General features: G+C 44.2%; 1 protein-coding gene across 2 annotated transcripts; it reads left to right on the top strand.

Annotated features, from left to right (window-relative positions):
- The first annotated feature begins 586 nt into the window (after positions 1-586).
- On the top strand, positions 587-18,532 carry trmo (tRNA methyltransferase O). Of its 2 annotated transcripts, none has more exons than XM_038804055.1 (6): positions 587-672; positions 6,610-6,755; positions 7,937-8,111; positions 10,013-10,170; positions 15,986-16,735; positions 18,059-18,532. In XM_038804055.1, exons 1-6 carry the CDS (start codon positions 611-613, stop codon positions 18,274-18,276), a joined length of 1,509 nt encoding a protein of 502 aa, XP_038659983.1. In that variant the 5' UTR covers positions 587-610; the 3' UTR covers positions 18,277-18,532. The 2 variants fall into 2 exon arrangements, with proteins under 2 accessions (XP_038659983.1, XP_038659982.1); XM_038804054.1 differs by lacking the exon at positions 587-672 and adding an exon at positions 888-1,445.
- The last annotated feature ends 1,111 nt before the right edge of the window (positions 18,533-19,643 follow it).

The following is a 19,643-nucleotide window of genomic DNA, read 5'->3' as shown; positions in this document are numbered from 1 at the left end:
GCCCCTGGAGGAGGAGTGGGCAGGTAGAAGTCATTGGATTTTAAGTGCAGAAGGAGGCCATTTGGCCCATCGAGTGTACACCGGCTGCTGAAAGAGCACCCCACCTAAGCGCACACCTCCACTCCCAACCCAGTAACCCCAGCGAAACTTTTTGGTCACTAAGGGCAATTTAGCATGACCAATCCACCTCACCTGCGCATCTTTGGACTGTGGGAGGAAACCGGAGCATCTGGAGGAAACCCACGCACACACGGGGAGAACGTGCAGACTCCGCACAGACAGTGACCCAAGCCGGGAATCGAACCTGGGACCCCGGAGCTGTGAAGTGCTAACCACTGTGCTGCCTTTGGGGGGCACCATCACTCCAGCACTGCCATGTTCATATACCTGCTGGGATTCACCTTCATACTTGTTTTTGTTTTTCTAGCTGCAGTTTTTCAGTAGGATCCCTTCTGCAATACCAGGTGAACAATTGGAAGCTGCCATCACTGAGCCACAGTGAAGGGATGGAGCGTTACCCTGGTAACTAGCAGCGTCCTCCACGCAGGCGCGGCTCGGGGTCACGTGGTGCGCGGGTCACGCGGGGCCTCAGTCAGGCGCTGATTGGAGGATGGAGGTGCGCGGGCTGCAGCGACAGGCCGGCGCGTTGAGGGCTGAGCTCCGCCAGCTCAGGTACCGGGGAGGCCCGGGGCCCAGCTCAGGTACCGGGGAGGCCCGGAGTCAGGTACCGGGGAGGCCCGGGTCCCAGCTCAGGTACCGGGGAGGCCCGGAGTCAGGTACCGGGGAGGCCCGGGGCCTAGCTCAGGTACCGGGGAGGCCCGGGGCCTAGCTCCGGGGCCTAGCTCCGGGGCCTAGCTCCGGGGCAGCGGGGAGGCCCGGGTCCCAGCTCAGGTACCGGGGCGGGAAGGGGGAGGCGGCCCAGCTCCGCCAGGCTACTCATCAGTCCACTGCAGCGGAAAGACTTGGCGTCGTTACAGGGCCTGTCACACCCTAAGAACGTTGCTATAGCGCCTGTCACATCCTATGAACGTTATTAACCCTTCCATATTATAGGAAGGGTGTGATTGCACTGGAGGGAGGAGGGGGGCGAGTGGTGATTCACCAGGACGTTGACTGGGATGGAACGTTGCTATGGCGCCTCTCACAGCCCTGAAACGTTGTTAATGTTGGTTTGGTGCCTGTCACATCCATCGAACGTTGTTAATGTTGCTATAGTGTCTGTCCCATCCTTAGAACATACCCCCCCCCCCCTCTTGAAATGTGCTCACTGTGGGGCACACACAAGCTGGTTGTGCACAGCAGGATCCCACAAAACAGCACAGCGGTGATGATCAGTTCTCTCTTAGTTATCATGATTGAGGGATGGACACCAGGGAGAATTCCTCAAATTCCTCCTCCTTTGGCAGTCTCTCGGGATTGGAGATGATTTCTTCCATTTGGATTCAGTGCGTTCCAAGTTGGCTGATGAATCCAGTGCACAATCTGCAGACTCTGCCACATGTGGGGCAGGTGGTGTCCAAAGGGTTGGGTTAGATGGCAGAAGGCTAGGTTAAGGGAGTGGTGAAAAAGGCAGATGGGACACTTGCCTTTATCAATCGAGGCATAGATTACAAAAGCAGGAAGGTCATGTTGGAGTTGTATAGAACTTTGGTGAGGCCACAGCTGGAATGCTGTGTGCAGTTCTGATCACCATATTATAGGAAGGGAGAGAAGAGAGTGGGGGGGGGGGGGGATGGTGATTCACCAGGACGTTGCCTGGATGGAACATTTAAGTTACTAAGAGAAGCTGGATAAGCTTGGGTTGTTTTCGCTGGAGCAGAGAAGACTGAGGGGTGACCTGATCGAGGTGTACAAGATTATGAGGAGCATGGGCAGGGTGAATAGGGAGCAACTGTCCCCCTTAGTTGAAGGTCAGTTACATAGAACATAGACCATACAGTGCAGAAGGAGGCCATTTGGCCCATCGGGTCTGCACCGATCCACTTAAGCCCTCACTTCCACCCTATCCCCGTAACCCAATAACCCCTCCTAACCTTTTTGGACACTAAGGGCAATTTAGCATGGCCAATCCACCTAATCTGCACATCTTTGGACTGTGGCAGGAAACTGGAGCACCCAGAGGAAACCCACGCAGACACGGGGAGAACATGCAGACTCTGCACAGACAGTGACCCAGCAGGGAATCGAACCTGGGACCCTGGTGCTGTGAAGCCGCAGGGTGCCACTTGCACTGCCCGTAAACATTACGAGGGGACACGCGTTCAAGGTGGAGGGCGGGAGGATTTGTGAAAAAAACGTTTTTACCCGGAGACTGGTGATGGTCTGGAATGCACTGCTTGGGGGGGCGGTAGAAGCGGGTTGCCTGACATCCTTTAAAAAGTACCTGGATGAGCATTTGGCACGTCATAACATTCAAAGCCAAGGGCGACATGCTGACAAATGGTATTAGGTCGGCAGATCAGGTGTTTTGATGCATCGGTGCAGACTCGGGTCGAAGGGCCTCTTCTGTGTTGTATTATTCTGTGATTAGATGGGTTCTTTGGAGATTTTGGCGCCCCGGCACCTTGACTTAATCTCTGCTTGCTCCTGGTGAAATCTTGATTGCATTTCGTACTTTCCTGAATGAACCACCTCCATTTGGTCAGTCACAAGCCAGGGTCTCCCATGAGTCAGTGGGTATGTTTGACTTCTTCAGGGATGCTTTGAGGATCACCCTAAGGTTCTCCCACCCACCTTCCCATATTCAAACAATATTTTTCAGATCACCAATTTCTGCCTTGAGTGGATGTAAATCATGTTAGGAAGCTGTTTTGCAGAAGAATAGGAGAACTCTATCTGCTGTCCTGGCCAACATTCATCCATCAACCAAGAGATTTTCCATTCATTATCCCATTATTGTCCCTGAGAGCTTACTTTGTGCAAATTGCATTACCCACATACATGAGTGATCAAATCAAATGGAATTCAATCTGGATAAGTGTGAGATGATGCACATTGGTTAGACCATAGCTAGAGCATTGTGTGCAGTTCTGTAATTGACGTTATAGTAGGGAAGTGATAACACTGGAAAGGGTGCAGAGGAGATTTACCAGGATGTTGCCTGGGCTGGAGTTTTAGTTATGAAGAGAGATTGGATAGACATGTTCTTTTCTTTGGAGCAGAGGAGACTGAGAGAGGGGGAGGGGGTGGGGGGGAGCGCATCATTGAGATGCATAAAATTATATGAGGTAGAGATAGCGTAGACTGAATGAAACTTTTCCCCTTGGTAGAGGGATCAATGACCACGAGGCATAAATTTAAGGTAAGGGGCAGGATGTTTAGAGGGGATGTGAGGAAGAACGTTTTTCCCCAGAGGGTGGTGAGAGTCTGGAACTTCTTGCCTGAAAGGGTGGTAGAGGCGGGAACCCTCACAACATTTAAGAAGTATGTGGATGTGCACTTGCGATGCCAGGGCAGACAAGGCTGTGGGCCAAGGGCTGGAAAATGGAATTTAGATATTTGTCTTTGACTGGCACAGATGTGATGGGCCGAAGGGCGTTTTCTGTGCTGTAAACCTCTATGACTCTAAAACTACTTAAGTTGCTATGCAGTGTTGAGTTAGTGAAAGGTGTTATGTAAATGCAAGATTTTCTTCTTCCAGACATGCTCAGTACTTGCTGCTTTCTTTTAACAAACATCATTAGCTTAAAATGTGTGGATAATACACTAGCCTGCCGGAAATCTATTGTTCAGAAACATGAATCATCTGGAAATTCTTTGAACATTAGAGGGCAGCACGGTAGCACAGTTGCTTCACAGTTCCTGGGTCCCAGGTTCGATTCCCGGCTTGTATGTGTGGAGTCTACATGTTCTCCCGTGTCTGCGTGGGTTTCCTTCGGGTGCTCCGATTTCCTTCCACAGTCCAAAGATGTGTAGTTAGGTGGATTGGCCATGCTAGATTGCCTTTAGTGTCCAAACAAAGTTGGGTGGGGTTATGGGGATAGGGTGGAGGTGTGGGCTTGGATAGGCTGCACTTTCCAAGGGCCAGTGCAGACTCGATGGGCCAAATAGCCTCCGTCTGCACTGTAAAATCTATGATATGTATGCACACACACAAGCAATTCATGGGATAATTTTAGTTCAGTACTTCAGAGTGGAAACATGGGAGGTACAGTATTTGAATAAGTAAACCATTTTTTAAATTAGTGTTTCATTCTGTTTTATCACTGTTTTATACTTCAGGTAAATATTTATATCCATGGTGGTTTCTGGTTCACACACTTGTGGTTGAGCACTATAATCTCATTTTATAATCCAGAAAATTCCAACATCTAGAAATAACTTAGTCCCAAGCGTTCTTGACTGGAGAGATTACAGTGTGTTGACTAATTTGTCTAGTAAAATGTAAGGGCCTCAAACTGAACCTTTGCTGAGGGTCCAAACTGCTCCTACGCCAAGATATTACCTTAATGCCGAATCTTGCTGTGTGCAAATTGTCTGCTATGTTTCTGACATAACAAAAGTAATTGGGTGTCTGAAAGATGCAGTGGGATGGCCTGAGGTTGTCGAAAGGCGCTATAGAAATGCAAGTGCTTACTTCATTCTCTATTAAAAGTACTTGAAGGGGGGCAGCACGGTGGCCTAGTGGTTAGCACAGCTGCCTCACGGCGCTGAGGTCCCAGGTTCGATCCCGGCTCTGGGTCACTGTCCGTGTGGAGTTTGCACATTCTCCCCGTGTCTGCGTGGGTTCCACCCCCACAACCCAAAAATGTGTAGAGTAGGTGGATTGGTCACACTAAATTGCCCCTTAATTGGAAAAAATAATTGGGTAATCTAAATTTATTAAAAAAAAAGTACTTGAAGGTGGTGGTCTAGTGGTTCTGTGCAAATTTATTTAGTCTATCCCCTGATTTATGATGGTCTTTAGTCCCTCAGGGACCTGTCAATTTAAAGCCTTCATATTTGTGTTCAAATCCCCATGTCGACTCCTCTACCTATCACTGTAACAAACTCCGCCAACTCTCAGCCCACCAAGAAAGGTGTTCCCCGAACTCTAGATTGTGCTCCGTTACTCACTGTCATGTCCATTGGTGACCATGCCTTCAGCTGCTTCGGCCCTATGCTCTGGAATTACCTCCCTAAAACCTTTCTACATATCTCTCTCTTTTTTAAAACCCACTTCTTTGATCATTTTAAAAAAATATATAAATTTAGAGTGCTCAATTTTTTTTTCCAATTAAGGGTCAATTTAGCTTGGCCAATCCAGCTACCTTGCACATTTTGCGCTGTGGGGGTGAGACCCATGCAGACACGAGGAGAATGTGCAAACTCCACACAGACAGTGGCCCAGATCGGGATTGAACCCGGGTCCTTGGCGCCATGAGGCAGCAGTGCTAACCACTGTGCCACCATGCTGCACTTTGATCAAGATTTTAGTCACCCTCTTTAATGTGTTCTGTAGGCTCAGTTTCTGATTTTATCTGTTGACTCAATATTTTTCTATGTTAACGGTGAAATTAAACGCAAGCGATATTCCAGAATTACATCACATAACCATAGCAGCAGAAACAGCCTGAGAAAATGTTAAAACTATGTAAATAGATTTATCGAAGGGGGCAAGTATTGTTTAAAACAGTGTTCTTCAAACTTTTTTTCCGGGGATCCATTTTTATCAACCGGCCGACCTTCGCGACCCACGTCGGCCGACCTTCGCAACCCACGTCGGCCGACCTTCGCAACCCACGTCGGCCGACCTTCGCAACCCACGTCGGCCGACCTTCGCGACCCACGTCGGCCGACCTGCGTGACCCACCATTTTCTCTGACCTTGTTTGCTGCTGCCAAAAATGGAGGAAATAGTTTTGGGTCCCTTTGGCCCTTGTACACGCTCCTCCAATGGAACCTGTTGGATGAAGGTGAAGCCTTCTGGCTTCGGAAAGTATGGAGTCCAAAGTGCAGAATTTTTTTCCTGTAAAGTTTTATCAAATAAACCCCCGCCCTGAACTTGTTAAAAAAAATGAGTAAAAAAAATGAAGAAAACCCCCACGAACTTGTAAAAAAAATAAAATAAATGAATAAATGAATAAAAACCACTACAGAACTTGTGAAACGAAAAGCTGCAACTGCGGCCGCACTGCGCATGCGTGCCCGATTATCGATGCGCAATGCGGGCGAGTTTTTTTTTACATGTTTGTGGAATGCGCATGCGTGTCCGATGATCGGCGCGCATGCGCAATGCGGCCAAAAATTTTTTTTACATGTTCGTGGCGGCTTGCAGCCGGCATTATGAAAAGATCGGAAGCGCCGCGGACAACAGCTCCGCGACCCGCCCGCAGGTCGCACCCTCGACTTTGAAGAACACTGGTTTAAGATACTCCTCCATTGTGCATTGTCACAAGCGAACCCTTTTACTATTGCTTTGGCTATACAGAGTACTTGGACGGTATTTCTCGGTTCGGAGAATGGGTAGGTCCCAATTGGTTCAAAGTTGTGGGACCCATGGATACATGCAGCTACTCTGAAATGTCTTCTATCTTTCCATCTCCATCTATCTTTCCATCTCCATCTACTTTTTTTTTAAAGAGAGAGGATAAGGAAAGCTTTGCTAATCTGTAACTTTGGATGTAATTAGGCAACAAGTCAACAAAGATGTCCATGTACATAAGAAATCTATTGAGGACCTGCACTCCCTTCTGAATGGTTTGACAAAGGAGCCTTCCCAGGATTGTGTACCTATCAGAAATCAACACGATCCGGTGTCCCTATCTTTGGAGAAAGGTATGAAATTCTAGTTTTTCAATTTATTACAGATTCTACCATGGGCCTGCAATAATCTGTTTTACTTCATGTTTTCATGTGTTTATTTTGAACCTTGTGTGCAGGAACAGGCTAAATTGATATTTTTGTTCATATTGTCGAATCATTTTGATTGCTAAAGTAATGACTTCACATAATGATGTTTAGAGTTGAGTTCCATGGGTGACACGGTAGCACAGTGGTTATCGCTGTTGCTTCACAGCTCCAGGGACATGGGTTCGATTCCCGGCTTGAGTTACTGTCTGTGTGGAGTCTGCACGTTCTCCCCGTGTCTGCATGGGTTTCCTCCAGGTTTCCTCCCACAAGTCCCAAAAGATGTGCTTGTTCGATGAATTGGACATTCTGAATTCACCCACTGTGTACCCGAACAGGCACTGGAATGTGACGACTACGGGATTTTACTAACTTCATTGCGGTGTTAATGTAAGCCTACTTGTGACACTAATAAAGATTATTATATTGGGTGTCAGCACACATTATTGGAGTGAGAAAGGAAACTGGTGTTGTGACTTAGCATGGTGTCCTTTGATCTCAGTACCAAGGTATGAAGCCAGTTTGGTTGATGAAGATCCTAGATATAAAATTAGGAAATAAAAATTGGGAGAGGACTTTAATCTAGGTTCTTCTGAGCGTGTGTTCAAAGAACAAACTCAACATTGAGTGATAATTAATTTAAAATCTCATTTAGAGAGACCACAAGAATAATTGGTATAGAAAGCAAAACACGTCGAAAGTATGAAGTATTCTTTTGAGACTGTGGTGAAAACACTTCGTTTGGGACTGCGCAGCTTTACTGAGCAAATCATTGGACCAGAGTTGTCCGAGGAGTGTTCCGGCAGAAAAGAGAAAGCACATTCCGTTAAGAGAAACTTCACTTGCCAATTGCCTCAGCAATTCATCAGCAGTAATTATACTTGTTACAAGTGTACTGAAAGTGATACATTATATGTAACTCTGATAATAGTCAAAACTCCTGTGTTTACTGATTGTGACAGTATATAGTTTTATTACATACAAGTCTGCTTAATAAGATAACTGTATTCAACATATTTCACATCCCGTCCTTGCCTTGCTGACAGTAATTGATCTGTAATGTATGAAATGAAATTTAAGAATTACATGTACTGCTTATGTTTTAAAAGGAAACATTCGAACTGTGCCCATTGGATACATCGAATCCTGCTTCACTGCCAAAAATGGCACACCCCGACAACCAACTATTTGTAGCTTGTCCCGTGCACGACTTAAAATTAGCAAGATCATTTTCAACAACGCGGAACATTCTCTCATGGGTTTGGATCAATTTTCACATGTCTGGTAGGTTGGTTTCAGTTCTGGAAGGTACATGTTTGTGACCTCTGATTATTTAACCCATTTCTCCCACAATTTTAACTCTAATCCTATTTATTCTATGCTAATTTGCTCAGTGATAACTCCTCTCTCTCTCTCTCTCTCTCTCTCTCTCTCTCATTGGGTCACCCCTCAGCCACCGTCCCTTTTTCTTTTCAAGAGAAAAGCACACAAACTTGTTGAACCTTCCCTGATAAGTATACCCTCTTAGCTCTGGTATCACCCTCACAAATCTATTTTTGCACCTTCTGTTATGCCTCAATATCCTTTTCTATAATGTGGAGAGCAGAAACATCTGCATAGCACTACAGGTGTAATTTAACAAAAGCTCTATACAAGTTTAGCATAACTTCTCTGCTTTAAATTGTACTGCTCTAGAAATGAACCCCAGTGCTTGGTTTGCAATTTTTAACGCCCTTATTAACCTGCCTTGCTACCTATACTGGTTTGTGTAACTATACCCCTTCGGGTTCAATGAGCAATGCTGTAAGAAATAAACTAATCACTTTATTTGTTTTTCTTAAATTGGCTTTGTTTTTACCCTAACTTTGCTCGGAGTGTTGTTTGTAATCAAAGACTTGCATGTAGCTTGGCTAATTGACCATGAACAGCAATTATCTTTGGTTTCAGCTTATAAGATGATTGATTTATAAAATTGCTGCAATGATTAGAAAGTGTACAAAATCTACAATAAAACTAGAACTAGTATAAATTTAGCATTCCCAGACTGCCAGGAGAGGAGCATGCTTGGAGAAGACTTTGGTGATGTTGTAGCATTATCTCTGACAAGTGTTCCCTTTTAGTCTGACTCCCTGCTGGGAATACTGAATTTATCCTTGGTTGGAAGAGAATTGAGTTAATTTTGTGAGGTTGTTTTGGCATGAAAGCTAGCAATGAGTCAGCAAGCCATTGTACTGTGATGCTATTTCTGATTCTCACTCCCAACTCATGCTGGCAGCGAAGTAAAACCATCCCTCGTGTCTGTACTGGAACAAATTTTTATCTAAAGTGGCATTGGTTATAGCGAACATATTTTTTTTCCTAATTATTGGGCAAGACCTGCTTTTTAAGGTCAAAAACATGTCTCTTTTGTGGTACAAGGTGCACAATTGATGTGCTGAAGTAGAATGTAACGTGACTTTGACTTATTGTGGAGAAGTTCAAAACTTTCTACACAGTTGCAAAAATTTTCTGAAACCGGTACCATAGTTGTTGGTCACAGAACGGATCTGTCTTTTTATTCGTTCATGGCTGGGCCAGCATTAATTGTCCATCCCTGACGGCATTTAAGAGTCAACCACATTGATGTGGATTTGGAGTTGCATGTGTGCCAGACAGGGTAAGGACAGCAGATCTCCTTCCCTAAAGGACACTATGAACCAGATGGTTTTTACGTCAATCGACAATGGTTTCATGGTCACCTTTTAGACTTTTAATTCCATATTTTTATTGAATTCAAATTTCACCATCTGCCATGGAGGGATTCGAACCCGGATCCCCAGAGCATGACTCTGGGTCTCTGGATTATTAGTCCAGCGAAATACCACTGCCTGTAAGCTCGTGTTTTGATTTTTTTTTTTTTAAAGATCATTGTTATTGATGGCAGTTTGCTGATTGTAATAACTACTGTGAGATGACCAAGTTCAAATCAAACTAGAATGCTGACTTAATTATTTTTCCAACTATCCTGCATAGTTCATTGCGTTTTAAGTTCTCAGAGGGCTGTATAATCTAGTTCTTTATTTTTTCTTAAGACTGCCTGACAAACTAAAGCAATCTTATTCTTTAGCCCTTGTGCTTTTAGGTAAATTTTATTATTTTTATTCAATTTATCTAAATTCTAAACGTATAACATTTTATTTATGCAGGATTATTTTTGTTTTTCACAAGAATGGACACCAGAGCTGTAAAGCTAAAGTCAAACCGCCTCGACTAAATGGATTAAAAACTGGAGTATTTTCTACAAGAAGTCCTCACCGACCCAATGCAATAGGTTTAACACTGGCAAAATTGGATCGGATTGAAGGTATGCTTCTTCAGAGATGCTCTATAGGGCTAAAATTCCAACTTTGATCCAACCAGGAAAAGTACAAGTCCTTGTGGGAATCCAGAAATTTTCCCTGTATGAATCACAGAATTGTTATGGTACAGAAGGAGGCTATTTGGCTCGTGGTGTCACCATTGGCTCTCCAAATGGACATTATAATCTAGTGCCATTCATTCTCCTGCCTTTTCCCTTTACCCCTGCACATTGCTTCTATTCAGATAATCTAATGCTACCCTATGAAGTTGCAATTAATTAAAACAAAAGAGACAGTATTGTAACTTATAAGAACATGGAGCAGGAGTAGGCCATCTGGCCCCTTGAGCCTGCTCCGCCATTCAATGAGATCATGGCTGATCTTTTGTGGACTCAGCTCCACTTTCCGGCCCGAACACCATAACCCTTAATCCCTTTATTCTTCAAAAAACTATCTATCTTTACCTTAAAAACATTTAATGAAGGAGCCTCAACTGCTCAACTGCTTCACTGGGCAAGGAATTCCATAGATTCACAATCCTTTGGGTGAAGACGTTCCTCCTAAACTCAGTCCTAAATCTACTTCCCCTTATTTTGAGGCTATAACCCCTAGTTCTGCTTTCACCCGCCAGTGGAAGCAATCTGCCCGCATCTATCCGATCTATTCCCTTCATAATTTTATATGTTTCTACAAGATTGCCCCTCATCTTTCTAAATTCCAATGAGTACAGTCCCAGTCTACTCAACCTCTCCTCGTAATCCAACCCCTTCAGCTCTGGGATTATGAAATGAAATGAAAATGAATGAAATGAAATGAATGAAAATGAAATGAAAATCGCTATTGTCACAAGTAGGCTTCAAATGAAGTTACTGTGAAAAGCCCCTAGCCGCCACATTCCGGTGCCTGTTCGGGGACGCTGATACAGGAATTGAACCGTGCTGCTGGCCTGCCTTGGTCTGCTTTCAAAGCCAGCGATTTAGCCCTGTGCTAAACCAGCCCCGGCTAGTGACCTAGTGAATCCTCTGCACACCCTCCAGCGCCAATACGTCCTTTCTTGGGTAAGGAGACCAAAACTGAACACAATACTCCAGGTGTGGCCTCACTAACACCTTGTACAATTGCAGCATAACCTCCCTAGTCTTAAACTTCATCCCTCGAGCAATGAAGGACAAAATTCCATTTGCCTTTTTAATCACCTGTTGCACCAGTAAACCAGCTTTTTGCGACTCATGCACAAGCACACCCAGGTCTCTGCACAGCAGCATGTTTTAATATTTTATCATTTAAATAATCCCTTTTGCTGTTATTCCTACCAAAATGGATAACCTCACATTTGTCAACATTGTATTCCATCTGCCAGACCCTAGCCCATTCACTTAACCTATCCAAATCCTTCTGTAGACTTCCAGTATCCTCTGCACTTTTTGCTTTACCACTCATCTTAGTGTTGTCTGCAAACTTGGACACATTGCCCTTGGTCCCCAACTGCAAATCATCTATGTAAATTGTGAACAATTGTGGGCCCAACACTGATCCCTGAGGGACACCACTAGCTACTGATTGCCAACCAGAGAAACACCCATTAATCCCAACTCTTTGCTTTCTATTAATTAACCAATCCGCTATCCATGCTACTACTTTACCCTTAATGCCATGCATCTTTATCTTACAACCTTTTGTGTGGCACCTTATCAAAGGCTTTCTGGAGATCCAGATATACCACATCCATTGGCTCCTCGTTATCTACCGCACTGGTAATGTCCTCAAAAATTCCACTAAATTAGTTAGGCACGACTTGCCCTTTATGAACCCATGCGTCTGCCCAATGGGACAATTTCCATCCAGATGCCTCACTATTTCTTCCTTGATAGATTCCAGCATCTTACCTACTACCAAAGTTAAGCTCACTGGCCTATAATTACCCGCTTTCTGCCTACTTCCTTTTTAAAATAATGGTGTCACGTTTTCTAATTTCCAATCCGCCGGGACCACCTCAGAGTCTAGTGAATTTTGGTAAATTATAACTAGTGCATTTGCAGTTTCCCTAGCCATCTCTTTTAGCACTCTGGGATGCACTCCATCAGGGCCAGGAGACTTGTCTACCTTTAGCCTCATTAGCTGGCCCATCACTACCTCCTGAGTGATAACAATCATCTCAAGGTCCTCACCTGTCATAGCCTCATTTCTATCAGTCACTTGCGTGTTATTTGTGTCTTCCACTGTGAAGACCGACCCAAAAAACCTGTTCAGTTCCTCAGCCATTTCCTCATCTCTCATTATTAAATCTCCCTTCTCATCCTCTAAAGGACCAATATTTACCTGAGCCACTCTTTTTTGTTTTATATCTTTATAGAAACTTTTACTATCTATTTTTACATTCTGAGCAAGTTTACTCTCATTCTCTATCTTACTCTTCTTTATAGCTTTTTTAGTAGCTTTCTCTTGCCCCCTAAAGATTTCCCAGTCCTCTAGTCTCCCACTAATCTTTGCCACTTTGTATGCTTTTTTCCTTCAATTTGATATTCTCCCTTATTTCCTTAGATATCCACGGTCGATTTTCCCTCTTTCTACCGTCCTTCCTTTTTGTTGGTATAAACCTTTGCTGAACACTGAAAAATCGCTTGGAAGGTTCTCCACTGTTCCTCGACTGTTTCACCACACAGTCTTTGCTCCCAGTCTACCTTAGCTAGTTCTTCTCTCATCCCATTGTAATCCTCTTTGTTTAAGTATAAAACACTAGTGTTTGATTTTACCTTCTCACCCTCCATCTGTATTTTAAATTCCACCATATTGTGATCGCTCCTTCCGAGAGGATCCCTAACTATTAGATCATTAATCAACCCTGTCTCATTACACAGGACCAGATCTAGGACTGCTTGTTCCCTCGTAGGTTCCATTACATACTGTTCTAGGAAACTATTGTACAATAGTTTCAGAACGGTAGCATGGTGGTTCCAGGGTCCCAGGTTCGATTCCCGGCTGGGTCACTGTCTGTGCGGAGTCTGCATGTCCTCCCCGTGTGTGCGTGGGTTTCCTCCGGGTGCTCCGGTTTCCTCCCACAGTCCAAAGATGTGCGGGTTAGGTGGATTGGCCATGCTAAATTGCCCGTAGTGTCCTAAAAAGTAAGGTATGGGGGGGGGTTGTTGGGTTACGGGTATAGGGTGGATACGTGGGTTTGAGTAGGGTGATCATTGCTCGGCACAACATCGAGGGCCGAAGGGCCTGTTCTATGCTGTACTGTTCTATGTTCTATACATTCTATAAACTCCTCATCAAGACTGCCTTGACCGACCTAGTTAAACCAATCGACATGTAGATTCAAATCCCCCATGATAACTGCTGTACCATTTCTACATGCATCAGTTATTTCTTTGTTTATTGCCTGCCCCACCATAATGTTACAATTTAGTGGCCTATAGACTACTCCTATCAGTGACTTTTTCGCCTTACTTTTCCTGATTTCCACCCAAATGGATTCAACCTTATCCTCCATAGCACTGATGTCATCCCTTACTATTGCCCGGATGTCATCCTTAAATAACAGAGCTACACCACCTCTCTTACCATCCACTCTGTCCTTCCGAATAGTTTGATACCCTTGGATATTTAACTCCCAGTCATGACCATCCTTTAACCATGTTTCAGTAATGGCCACTAAATCATATTTCATAGTTTGGGGGTAGATCTTTGCCCAATAGGAATGCATAAGTATTCAGACAATTTGCAGTGTTCACTCCTGAAAAGGCAGAAAATCGCAAGGACTGAAAGCCTATCTGCTTTTCAAAAGGTTGAGCTCTACATTGGAACTGAAAATTGAAATATTACCCCTAATATAATGAAGGTTTGCGAGAAGTAATTCTATAAATCTTGCGTCTTCGTGGTCACTGACCATAATAATGCATGTACGGTATTTGTTTTAACTTTCCTTTGAGAAAAGGATGCTGTATCTCAAATAATTTTGATATATTTGTGATTCTCTGTCAATAGCCACCTGGTATTTTGGCTGCATAGAAAACTGGGGAGCTGGTTACAAAGATATGGTGTAGTTAAGATGTCCTGATGATAAGACACAATTTAATGTGAATCATCTGATTTCCTGGATTAAATTATACAATAGTAGCATTTAACATCCTTTTTTAAAAATAAATTTAGATTACCCAATTATTTTTTCCGATTTAAGGGGCAATTTAGTGTGGCCAATCCACCTACTCTGCTCATTTTTGGGTTGTGGGGGCGAAACCCACGCAAACACGGGGAGAATGTGCAAACTCCACAGGGACAGTGAGCCAGAGCTGGGATCGAACCTGGGACCTCAGCCCCGTGAGGCTGCAGTGCTAACCACTAGGCCACCGCGCTGCCCTGCATTTAATATCCTTAACAGAGTTTGCCCCACAATGCTTCACAAGTGGAAGTGGGCAGGAAAAGCAACTGTAAACCATGTAGGGCGGCATTTTACCACAGTGGTTAGCACTGTTGCTTCACAGCGCCAGGATCCCAGGTTCGATTTCCGGCTTGGGTCACTGTCTTTGCAGAGTCTGCACGTTCTCCCCGTGTCTGCGGGGGTTGTCCAAAATCATCAGGTGTCTAGACCGAATAGATAGAGCAAAACTGTTCCTATTGCCGGAAGAGTCGGGAACAAGAGGTCTTGTGATTTTAAGTGACTGGCAAAAGAACCAACATGAGGAAAATTGTTTGGATATTGAATGGTGGAGACAGATTCAACCGTGACTTTTGAAAAGGAATTCAATACGAATTGGATAAGAAAACAGTTTGTAGATCTGTGGGGAAAGGGTTTGGGGCTAATGGGTGGGACTCGCTGGATTACTCTTGCAGAAAGCTGACACTGGCTTGATGTGATAAATGCCCTCCTGTGATATATTGTTCTATGATTTTTAAATGCCTTTACCGGAGATTAGAGAACAGGAGGAATTTGGAGACCGAGACTGAAGGTAAGCAGTGGTATGAAAAGGCAAGGACTTCCTGAACGGGGACCGGGCAAGATGTATAAGACTGGATCAGCTTGCAAGATTGCATTAGTTGGTTGAATATTCATTTTGATCTTAATATGTTGGGGATGTATGGATCAGAAAAGGTGGGGGTTAATGGAGGGTGGAGAGAGCTGCAGTTTGGAACAGTTGGGAGATGGGAGGGCATCAGAATTCATAGAATCCCGTCAGTGCAGAAGGAGGCCATTCGGCCCATCGAGTCTGGACCGACCCTCTGAAAGAGTATCCTACCTAGGCCCACTCCCCTGCCCTATCCCCACAACCCCACCTAAATTGCACATCTTTGGACTCTAGGGGGCAATTTAACATGACCAATCCACTTGATCTGCATATCTTTAGGCTGTGGGAGGAAACTGGAGCACCTGGAGGAAACCCACACAGTCACTGGATTAAACTGTGCAAACCCCACACAGACAGTCACCCAAGGTGAGAATCGGACCTGGGTCCCTGGCGCTGTGAGGCAGGAGTTCTAACCCCCGTGCCACCCATCGAATAGTCATGTCTAGCAGGGGCAAAAGAATAGGTACGTTTTTCAGTACTGGAGAGGGTCAAGCATATGTCATGCGGGTAGAAATAGGTGTTCCTGGTAAAAGGTGGAATTGAATGGAACAGAATGTGTTTGAAGCTCAACTTGAGGTCAGACAATTTTCCATGATTCTGCCACCCACTTCATCCTTGAAGCTTGTTTCTAAACAGATTGCTCATCAGTGATAATTAACCAATAGATTGAATCTTTGAATTTTCAGATATTTGATAATCAATATGCAGCATTGAATGTTTCTTGTGTGTAATCTATTTCCTTTCCTCCTTAAAGGTGACACTCTTTATTTCTCGGGAATTGACATGATCCAAGGAACGCCGGTACTGGACATTAAGCCGTACATTCCAGATTACGACACAGCTAAGGCGGACCCACCCCAAAACAACTGCCAACCACATCAAGAGATTCTTGTGCCAGATGAGCAATGTCACGATATACCCATTCCAATCACTGCGCCAGTAACTATGGAGAGTGGGGATAAGCAGCCAGCCCATGTTAAGGTGGCTTCAGAGACAGCAGGGCATTGTTTTACTGAGTGGGTGCAACATGCTCCTGGAGATGCCATACACCCATTCAGAAAGACAGATGTTCTTGAGGGAGAAGACCAGCCCCCTCTGCATGTAGGAAGTCCAATTTCAGCCTGCATTATGGACCAAACCACAGACAAAGAGGAGTGTTACAGTTGTGAGCTAAAAACTGAAAAAGCGGGTGGATTTACTGGAAAGGAGGATGTTTCTGATGAAAGCATACTCTCAGCTGTGGAGAAAATCAAATGTCAGCTGTTTCACAGTGATAGAAACCAAGTGACTGCAGAAGGCAAAGTTATTTGCTTGGAGTCTGAGCAGTCAGGTGCTGCCACCCTCTGTCAGAGTAAGTGGCCAAAGAACCTTGATGCTGCAAACCCGTCATCCCACAGTACTATTGCGACGTGGATCAAACAATCACCTGTAACTCCCCTGCACGTTCGATTCACTCCTCATGCAGAATTGGATCTGAAGCAGTTTCAGGCTCCAAGTGGGACAGGTAGGAATGGTGTCACACTGCTTGTAACTAATAATAAAACCAACAGCCAGAACTCAAATCTTAGCATTCAAATGTAACACCGACTGAGTTGTAAACTAAAGCGTTGTAATACACATGGAGGTCATTTGATCCATTGTGCCTATGTCACCTTTTTTTGGTAGAGTTTGCCGATTGATTCCACTAACCCCCCCCCCCCCCCCCCCCCCCACCCCCCCACACTGCTCTTTCACCATAGCCCTGTAATTGTTAACCCTTCAAGTCTTTATCCAATTTCTTTTTGAAAGTTACTATTGAGTCTGTTCCCTTGCAGTCAGCGCATTATAGATCATAAGCCAGACTGCTGCACTTTTTAAAAAAAAAGTTTCCTAATGTTGCCTCTGGTTATTTTGCCAATTACCGTGACTCTGTGTTCTCTGATTATCAATCCCCTTACCACTGGAAACAATTTCTCCTTATTTACTCTGTCAAAAAAATCTGTCAAACAGATTTTGAACCCCTCTGTTAAATTTCTCTTTAACCTTCACTGCTCTCGGGAGAATAACCCCAGTGTCTCCAGACTCCACACTTAACCAAAGTGCCTCACTCCTGGAACCATTCTGCTAAAACTACTCTGCTACCTCTCAAGTTCTTGACATTCTTAAAGTGCATTGCTCAGGATTGGACAGAATTCCACACTGAGGCAGAAGCAGAGTTTTATAAAGATTTTGCACACTTCCTTGCTTCTGTATTCTACGACTATCTGTTTCTAAAACCAATGATCGTAGAATTTACAGTGTAGAAGGAGGTCATTTGGCCCATCGAGTCTGCACCGACCCTTGGAAAGAACACTTTCCTACTTAAGCCCACACCCCCACCTATCCCCGTAACCCAGTAATCCCACCTAATCTTTTTTGGGACACGAATAGGCAATTTAACACAGCCAATCCACCCAGTCTGCACACTGGAGCACCCGGAGGAAACCCACGCAGACGCGGGGAGAACGTGGAAACTCGGCACAGACTGTCACCGGAATTGAACCCGGGACCTTAGAGGTGTGAGGCAGCAGTGCCAACCACCAGGCTGCCCCAATTATCCTGTATTTTTTTTGTAAACTGTGTACTTTAACACTAACAGCTTTCAAATTATTTTGCAAATTTGGTTCAGCTTTATTTTTAATTATTTTGGATTATTTTTAAATGGTCCTGGGGGCCTTGATCCAGGAACATTGTTGCATTTGTTGAACATTAAACTTACACTTCATTGTAGCTATCATATAACTTTAGAATTCAATTTTTTGAAAAAAAAATTAAGAGTTTAAGATGAATCAACTCTATCTATTTACAGATCCAGGCAAAATCTCACTGAAATACTTCCAGTCGGTCGAGGAAGCCAAGTCTGCCATTGTGGCTGTACTATCGGAGGATCCAAGGTCCATATATCGTAGAAAACAGTGCCGGGACATGCTGTTTTACTTCACTGTAGACGCTGCCCATATCACCTCCTGGTTTGGAGATGATTTTGCTGAAATCTTGAGGATAAAACCGGTGAAAGAGAAGGCTTAGATTAAAGGTTAAGAACATTGTTAAAGTTTTTAATATTATGAAAAGCCCTGCATGGGTGTAGAATTTGCATCAGTGCATTTCCTTTCAATATTTCTTGCCTTCATTTGTAATGGAAACGACCTATGTAAAATATTGCCTTCACCACTAGTAGTGGTGTTACCGTAATGACTAATTTAAATGTACAGTTCCCACTCTAAATGCAGACATGCATGTCTACAATGGAGAAATAAAGACTGTGACTTCTGTGAAATCAAAACTGAATTATGCCTGTTCGTTTTCTCTTGTCCAATTATTGCCTGCCCTCTAACTGTGCTTCATCTGAAAATTATACTTAATCTTAACCCATATCTGCCATAGTGATTTTAATCTTAATCCATTTTTGATCCTGGACATTTTTAGCTTTGTAAATCTTCATCAGAAAATGTAATTCCATGCCCAGCACAACAGCATTGTTTATCTCTTCAGCTGCTCTATGCTTACTGCATTTTAGTTTAAAAGTTCCATGAGTAAGGTGTCTGTGGGGGTGCTCCCCCATAGCATTCCTGTTTATCCATTCTCTGGGATTTCTGTGACAAATTCTTGCCCCAGTACCTTAGGTTTCATCTTGCGTAACGTTCTGACTGAGGTGAGCATGTTAGTGGTGGGAACGGTCGCTCTTGAGTTCTCCAATCCTGGTAATGGTTTAGTGGTAAGAAAATAATTAACTGTCTAACTTTTGCTTCTTGCCAGGGCTGCAGTTTATTCTCTCTCTCTCTCTCTCCCCCCCCCCCCCCCCCCCCAAACACACACACACACACACAAAAAACAGGCGTGCTTTCAGTGAAGCGGGAATATAAAATACGACGGGTGCCCATCCGACTGCCTTCACACCCACCCTTGAGCTCTTTTCTCCCCACCCCATAAATTGGTAGGTGGGCAGGTGCCAAAATCAACATCCGTCTGCCATTTTTTAATATATGGCCAATCCATCAGAATGTTACACTGTCCATTCTATGATACAGTTGGTGCGAGCAGTCTGTTTTCTGAGCACAACTTGAAGAACTAGTTTATGAAGTGTATTTAATTGTTATTGAGGCAGATGTGGCCGCCTATTCACATAGCATGCTTCTCACAAAGATCAATTCGGTAAATGATTCAGGACATGTTTTGCTGGCGATGGGAGGATAGCTGTTGATTGAGCTTCACTGCTCTTCAAACAAGTGCTGTTTTATGTCTGCTAACAGGTAGGCAGGGCCTTGGTTTAATATCTCGGCCGGAAGATGGCATCACTCTCAATAGTACAGACGTTTCAGCCTTATGTGATCAGCTCTGGGAGTGAAGCTTGATCTAAAATGCTTCCGATTAAGGAGTGAAGACCGCTGCTATTT

Source organism: Scyliorhinus canicula, chromosome 8, assembly GCF_902713615.1.
Source record: "Scyliorhinus canicula chromosome 8, sScyCan1.1, whole genome shotgun sequence".
NCBI classification, from domain to species: Eukaryota; Metazoa; Chordata; class Chondrichthyes; order Carcharhiniformes; family Scyliorhinidae; genus Scyliorhinus; species Scyliorhinus canicula.
Note: the sequence above shows the minus strand (reverse complement) of the source record. Positions and strands in the feature narration are given on the sequence as shown.